Here is an 8012-nt window from a genome sequence, read left to right on the forward strand (position 1 = left end):
TTTGTCTTCTGTGTTAGGCAAGTGTCTTGAGGGATTTCTCAAGTGGAGACAAAACTCCTGCTTTGCTGAGTTTCTCGAGCAGTGAATGAATGATTTTTGAAGAGTCAGAACCTGATGAAATCAACACAGTCTCACCCTGGCAGGGGGAACTCTTGCATTGTGCAAAATGTTTCCCATTTTGCTCATTCTGCCCTGAAGTCTGTCATGAGTTCATTTAGGACAACAACAAATTCTGGGCAAGTTTTGTTCTTTGTATGTGGTTCTGGGTCAAGAAAAGTCATTCTAGCTCTCAGTGAAGTGCAGATCTTGTTCTGTGCACCTGCAAGTAAAAGAAGACAAAGTTTAAAATTATTTCTGAAATGGCTATAGGTATTTTCTAAAAGGTGGTCAGTTGACACATATTTGCAAGCGCTTTCAAAGCAAGAAATCATTATTTAAAACCCAAGATCAGACGTTAAGGCAGTAACCCTAACCTGGCTGCCTATGCAATGACACTTCCTGGCAGCACATTGCAGGTGTCCGGAGTGATCTGTGCTAGAATAAATCCTTGAGCACACCCACACATCCATGTGGCACCTCAACAGGGGCTCTAGTACACAGCCCTTCAACTTCTCTGAATGCAAACAGGAACCTGCAGACTGTACATTTCCACATGCACACCACTGCTACAGCTACCTGCTGCTTTGGTAGTCACATTGGCAAAACAGCAGGTTATTCCTTGGACTGGCATCATAGAGACATAAATCCCAAACTCTGTTTGTAGAAATACCCAGAACGACCAGCCTGCTTAGACTTTTTAGGACAATTTGTGTTAAAAGCAATTTTCTTGTGCTCTGGTTTGATATTTGTCATTCCTGTGCTGAAAGAACAGTGAAATGAGGCAGGCTTACTTCAATTTCCTGCTCATATCAAGTTTTCCCCTAAGTGGGTGTGCAGTACCACAGTGGTCTGGCAATACTGAGTTCACATAAAATCCAAGTGAGATGCACCAAAAGGCTTCCACTGGCTGAATCCAAAGAAATGTGGAATCATTTCTCTCTTCCGTAACAAAGCCCTTCTTTCCTTAGCATTCCCAAATCTTAGGATTTTAGATACTTTAGATGTTTTTGTACACTGCTAGGAGCACTCTGGTTCATCAGTCACCTTGGAAAAGGTGTGACATGGCAGCACTGGAAAAGTACCGTAGCAGTTTTGAGTAAATTTGACCTCCTGGAGGATGCCAGACTAATGGCTCTGAAAAAAAAGTGACTACATTTATTCCAGAATTGGTGAAGAGCAGCAGGAAAAGCTTTCTTGCCGTGTAATCCAACGAAGCCATTTATGTTATGAATAGAAAGTTGTATTTTTTTTAGTTTCAGTGACAAACAGTTTGAGTCCATGTACACCAAGGAGCCCAGACAAACAGCACATGGGGCAACCAGACCAGCCTTTCTGATCACACTGCTTTCCTTTTCAACTCCAAGGAATACACTTAACAGAACAAAAACAGAGCAGTAGGGATTAATCTTTTCCTCACCCATTTTATTACAGTACCATGGAAATACCCTTCAGAGTTCAGCCTCTCCTCTTAAATATGTATTTGCCAACGTTTCCTGTTGCATTCTTTCAATGCTTCTCTCATTTTTGCTTTTCAGAAGACCAGATGTCTCGCTCCTCTCTTTTGGAGGTTGCAAATTATTTTTAAAGCATGGTAATTTCCCCAGCTGAAAAGTGCTTTGGCAACACGTTTTTAATGTAGATTGACTAATGAAGAGCCTTTACTAAAGCCATTGTACTAGACAGTTATCGTTGTCTCAGTTTGGCTGCACTCTGACATTGAGAGGAAAAGAGCTGTCAAGATTTTTCCATATGAAAATTACATTGGATTTCCATGCACTGTCAGATGCAACCACAGAAATGAAAGCAAAATAACATTCCAGGAGAAAACTGCAATAAATGATGGGTTTCCACCCAAGACAAAGAGATACTATTTTTTTAAATCTGGAAAGAAAATAGAAAGTATGAAGATTTTTTTAAAAGTTCAATTACTGAATTTAGACAGAAACTGGAAAGAGAACTTTTAGTACTATACCCTCTCAGCTCCTCAGGAAAATTTGTGACAGAGGATGCACAGTGCAATTCACAGAGGGAAGAGGAATGGGAGACACCATGCTAATTTACCATCAGCTGTTGACAAGTAACCTGAAAATTAATTTACTTCTCGATAAACTGGGAGTTGAACACTTGCTGGCAGAAGAGATGAGAACATGCCAGGGTGTTGTGGCTGCTTGTCCCAACTCTCACTCTGAAAACCAATGATGTTACTTGCTGAATCAGGTCCTGGCTCACAACAGGAGACACCTGAAGCACAGCCACACAGGAGGAATTCACACACCAGGTCTGAGCAGGTCATGGCAGGAAATATGCCTTGTTTGGCTCTCTAATCTTCTGTAAACAGATTTTCCATTTCGTACTGATCAGAACCATGGGGGATTTTTACGGTAGCCCTTGAGGCAAATGAAACACAAGTTCATGTTCAGCAGGGTCTGGTCCTGCCAGAGCTCTGTGCCTGGGAACTGAGATTAAGGGAGAACAAAGCTGGGAGCAGCATGAGAACAGCAACCTGACAACTGTGCTTGGGTGTGATTGAGGAGAAATATTGAACTGATGCAAACCTGAAACAGTCAGATTAACAAGGCAGCAAGAGGCAGATGGAGCTGCTTCACCAAAACCCTTTGATAGCAGGAAGTTATCAGGGTTTGTGAAAAACAATCCATGTCAAATAATATTTAACAAAAGAATGGCTGGGAAAAGAGTCAGTGGAAAAATCCCCTTTATGACCTCTCTGAAGCATTTTTCTTTCATTCAAGATCTATTCATGAAGTAATCTCTGTTTTGTGTGCAGGCCCTCCTCAGCCCACACTGTTTTCAGTAGGATTCCTCCCTATCTTTCAGCAGCACTCACTCGTCCCTGACCTTGCTGGAGCTGTCCCACCCACACAGGAACCACCTCCCGTTATCTGTGCGGCCCCAGCCCTGGGGCTCAGGGCCTGTCCCACGCGTTCCCATGGCACAGTGAGCACCTGGTCAATGCCCACCCCTCGATGGAGCCGAGCTGTGACCCCCTCAAAGCTCCCACTCAGAGCAGGTCCTGCCAAGGACATGCCTCACACCCACGCGGCCAGAGGAGTGGGAGTGGGGGAGGCTGAGTGAGCCCACACGAGGGATATCTCAGCAGAACACCGGGGGAATGACACTGATAATGCCACAGTGGTTCACACTGGGAAACAGCCTTTCATCAACCAACACTTTGGGCTCTCCATACCAAGCTGACAGCAGTTCTGGGATACCTGAAACATGAGAGAGAGCTCCAGAAACACTGTGTGCCTCAGGGCACGTGGACCATGGCTGCAGGAACTGAACTGCTGCTGGCCACAGCAATTCGGTCAGAACCCTTTGCCTTAAGTGAGCGAGGATTAACTTTCACCAAAGTTGTACACACAAAAAGGCCAGCCTTTCTCCTTTGTACATAGGTGCACCTGAGGAGGATGTGGATGTGAGCCACACACAGTCTGCTCACCTGTTCTTCGAACACTTCTCCAGCAGACAGGTCCTGTTTAGAGAGTCAGTGCTTGTGTGCTTTGCTTTTTTTAGTCTGAGCTTTTTGGCCTGAGACAACTCCGCAGCTGCCAGCTGAGCTTCCTACTATGGTCTCCACCCCACAGGCTGAACTTTGGGACCTGGAGTTACTCTTTTGCAACACAGTTATCTTCTATCCTATCCTATCCCATCCTATCCTATCCTGTCCCATCCCATCCCATCCCATCCCACCTACCCTACCCTACCCTACCCTACCCCACTACTTTTCTTAGATTTAGCAAAAGCTCTTTCTCCACCTGCCTGAGCATACATTATACATTCCCTTTAAGAGATGTTTTACTCACAGGTAGCTAAACCACAAAGAAATATAATATATTTGGTCAATATAATTAGACTTCATGTAAGATGAACATGAAATATTTCCAAACCAAGCCACCAATAACCAGAGAACTTGTCTTGATGATGAACAGAAATGGTCATATATTACATAGATCCAACCAGAAAGCTTGCTGGTATGAACAGCAGGATGTAAGAAATATTTATTAAAGGAACAGAAAACAGCATAGGTAGAGCAGAAACAATAAAAATTTTAAAAAGGCAGAAAGAAATCTCTGCTAACCACAAGATCCCAAGACTGACCAACTACAGCACCATATGTATAACAAAAAACCTGTCACCTGTGAAATCTGAGTGTCCTGCTTAAATCTGCAATGCTCCAAGGTTAATGCTAATTCCCTTGCCATTCTCCTTGGAATGTCCCTCAAATATGTCTTAGCTTTCCTACAGAACTTTGCATATGTTTCGTTTAGCTCCTCTAAGAAGTCAGCAGGTATAATTGCATCCAATCCCCATTCCTACCCTGTCAACTGTTTTTTATCTGGGAACATACTTTTTTTTACTCCTCATGCAGGGCAGCTCTCAACAGAGATCTTTTGAAGTTTCACATTTTTCTTCTTCCAAAGTAAAACAAAACATAAGACTTTTCAGTTATACAATTAACACGGACATTACACACCAATATGTATTTCTTAAATGAGGTTTTATATGCCCTGTACAGAAATACATACAATATACTTATGATCTGGAACATATAACTTTATCTTTCCAGAAAGGTTGCCATGAATGTTTTGCTATGTTTAAATGCTTTTCCTCATGTTCTCTGTTTAAACTTTCTCTTTAATAGAAATCAAAGATTTCAAAAGTTGTTGGTTAAAGGTTTCATCAACACTGACATTGTGAAACTTTTAAGCTCAGTGCATCTGTAAGTACTAATAGAATCAAGTTCCACATGAAATTTCTGATCTGCTATTCCTGGTCTATACAAGCTTCCCAACTTGGAACACATAAAAACATTTTCTAAATGAGTTGTGATCATGGTTGCATTCTTAAACTGTTACCTTGTAAAAGTTACAACCTCCAAGAGAATAGAAACCAGGATTCCATATTCATTGTAACTTTGTGAACTCTACTCAACCACAGGGCTATAGTAAGGATTTATACAGCAGTGAGCCTACTACAGAGTGAAACATTTCATGGGGTAGAAATGAGAACCCACATGGGCACAGATTTACAATGATGCATTTTCTACTTGTTTCTCCACCTCACAGGAGTTCTGCCTGGTTCAGTTCTGTCTCAAATACAAACAATAACTATAACAACATTATTATTTTCCAAGTCCGTCGAGACGCCACAACCAAATGGAACACCTCGAGCAGCATACTTGTCAAACAGTGCACAGTGTCAGAAACCAAACCACAGAAACGCTGAATTATCTAAACCAGTTATCACACTATCTATTGGATTAACAAGGTCTAGGTAAGAAAAACATCAGAGAAGTTGTGGCTGTTCAAAAAGCAAATGTCTGGAAAATATGCCTTTGCCAAAAATTCTGTGATACATTGCGGTTCTTCGGCTGCCAATATCCAAGGCTTTTTGACAACATTTTGATTAGTGCAGTACCCACTGTAAACAGCCCCACACTATAAAAACACCTCAGCCATAATTCATCAGCTAAATAGAATAATAAATGACTGGCTCTGCACATGTCAAACAAACACCTTAATATAGAGTAATTAAAATAAGCAATCACAGCACGACTCTTAACACTGATCTGTCTTAATCTATTTTTAACATCTGTCAAGCATCTGACCCTGTCAGACTGAGCAATTCATGAAGCCTGGGAATCGTCTATTACTACCAAGTGACTAGACCTTTTTCTCAAGAATGGAGGAACTTTTTATCTAATGAGTATTAGACCGTGCAATAAATATTTAGAATTCATAAATGTGTTTTTCAGGACACCTAGTATCACTTACGCAGCCTTTAGAGAAGGAAGCTTGCTTTCGTACAATTTTTGCAATTTTGTCTTAAGGAGACTTGGTGGAAATAGTAGCAGAGTGTAGTTTCAGAAACAGTGAGCAGAATTATTAATGCAACATGTCTAGAAAAACCCAAATCTATCAGGATAAACAAAAATGGCTCTTCTTTAGCAGAAAGAAATAACAAATCCCATTTCCTGGTCAATAGCAGTATAAATCACTATACCTATGCACTGCATTGATAATAAAACTAACTTGCTTTTCTTCCTTTATTAGTCTTTTATGGTACACATTCTATTTGCCCACAGGAGAAAAAAAGCAGACAAATAATTTTCAAAGTCCAAACATGCCAACCCCTCACTTACCCTCAAGCTCTTTGTGGATGTTCTGGGATAGGCTGGTGTGGGCTGGGCCTCGCTGCCGGAGACAAAGGAGGCTGAATTTGTGCGCGTTGTTTGGAGCTGCACGCCAGCCCGACGGCTTCGCCGGTGTTTTGAGTGTGACCTCAGGATAGGGAGTCTGATCACTGAACAGTTTGACTTTTAAGAGAGACGATTTCATTACATGCAGCAGATGGCCCTTCCTGGGAAAACCTCTGCCAGACAGGGAGTTGGCAGTGAGAAGAGGGCACATCCTACTTCCATAGAAGTCCATAGGAATTTCCTAATGGCCTTGAGACAGAGGAAGTGTTGGCCTTAGCTTTTCATAACAAAGCACTGGCTTGTTTTTTGAAGTACATTACTGCTCTCCTAGGCACATTGGGAATTTCTTACTTGCTGGAAGTTAAGCGCACCAAAGTTCTGCTGAGCATGAGGAAATCCACAGTGCCTAACAAGTAGGCTGAGGAAATCAAAGGTGGACAGTGGACTTTTCATAATCTCTACACAGAAATTACTTGATGATTCTCATCCCTCAAAGGCAAATAAGCAAATCCTGAAAGTAAGAAAGTGTTTCCACTGTTGGTACCCAAGGAGACAAGTCTCACACAGGGCAAAGTGGAATGAATTGCACAAACTGCCCTGAGCTCAAGGGATCTGGAAGAGGCTGAAAAACAACTTTTGTGCCAAGTTTTTTCTTAAGCATTTTGAAGGATGCAGCTAAAACTGGTTACAAGATGCTACTGTGCTAAATACTTCTTGCTCCCAGTGTTATCTATACAGATAGGAAACAGGTCTTCAGCAATAAATACATCACTTCTAACCACGCTCATCCAGAAATAGCAATAAGGATATCTATGCTTTATATAAGACCCTAATAGTCAAAATAACCCCCAGGGAAATGACAGGCAGCCATGTCCAAATCAGAACAGTTTGGGTTGGAAGGGGCCTTTAGGGGTCATATAGTCCTGCACCAACATGGGCAGAAACAGCTTCTGTCAGACCAAGGCGCTCCAAGCCCCATCCAACCTGATCTTGAACACTTCTAGGGATGGGGCATCTACCCCCTCTCTGAGCTATGTGAATGCTTGATCACTGATTAAAAATGTTCGTAAAATTACTTTCTTAGGCACTTTCAGTCCACTTTGAGCGAGCTGCAATACCAGAGAGGTGAGAATTCGCCTCAGATCATCTGTCCGTTTGCAGTGATGAGCATCACCCACGGGAACATCTCCTTGGGAGGCTCTTCCCGAGCAGCCCCTCCTCTCCCTCACTAAGCACGCAAGGTGCCTTACTCTGCGCGCTTCCATAGTGGCAGCAGGCTGGGGAAAGCTGTGTCAAGGAGGAGAGTCCATGGTCGTGCTGGTTGCAGTTGGATAACGCTGTTTCTCTTCAAAGCGAAACCCTGCCCGCAGCGTCCTGTGGGCTTTGTCTGGTTTCCGCGCCAGGCCCGGTTCTAAAGCCACCTTCGGCCTTCTCAGCGCCAGCTGGGGACGCTGCAGGAGGTCTCGCCCTGGCAGTCGGATACACGACACTCCCATTTCAACACGGGTACAACCACACCCGGTGTGTTCCCTCTCGGTGGCCGAGGGGGCCGACGGGCGTCCCCCGGCGCGGGTCCCTCAGGGCTGGGTCCCTCAGAGCGGGTCCCCTCAGGGCTGGGTCCCTCAGAGCCTGGTCCCTCAGGGCTGGGTCCCTCAGAGCGGGTCCCCTCAGGGCTGGGTCCCCTCAGGGCTGG

The 8012-nt window shown here is 43.5% G+C and overlaps 1 protein-coding gene across 1 annotated transcript in view; it reads left to right on the forward strand.

Moving 5' to 3' along the window:
- The first annotated feature begins 3383 nt into the window (after positions 1-3383).
- MALT1 (MALT1 paracaspase) overlaps positions 3384-8012 on the forward strand; it is a 24089-nt gene continuing 19460 nt past the window's right edge. Inside the window, exons 1-2 of the mRNA XM_039708419.1 lie at positions 3384-3473; positions 7673-7825. Of these exons, the coding sequence (XP_039564353.1) occupies positions 3384-3473; positions 7673-7825 (243 nt within the window). The remainder of the gene's footprint in view (positions 3474-7672; positions 7826-8012) is intronic.

Source organism: Passer montanus, unplaced genomic scaffold, assembly GCF_014805655.1.
Source record: "Passer montanus isolate IOZ18808 unplaced genomic scaffold, ASM1480565v1 scaffold200, whole genome shotgun sequence".
Classification (NCBI taxonomy): Eukaryota; Metazoa; Chordata; class Aves; order Passeriformes; family Passeridae; genus Passer; species Passer montanus.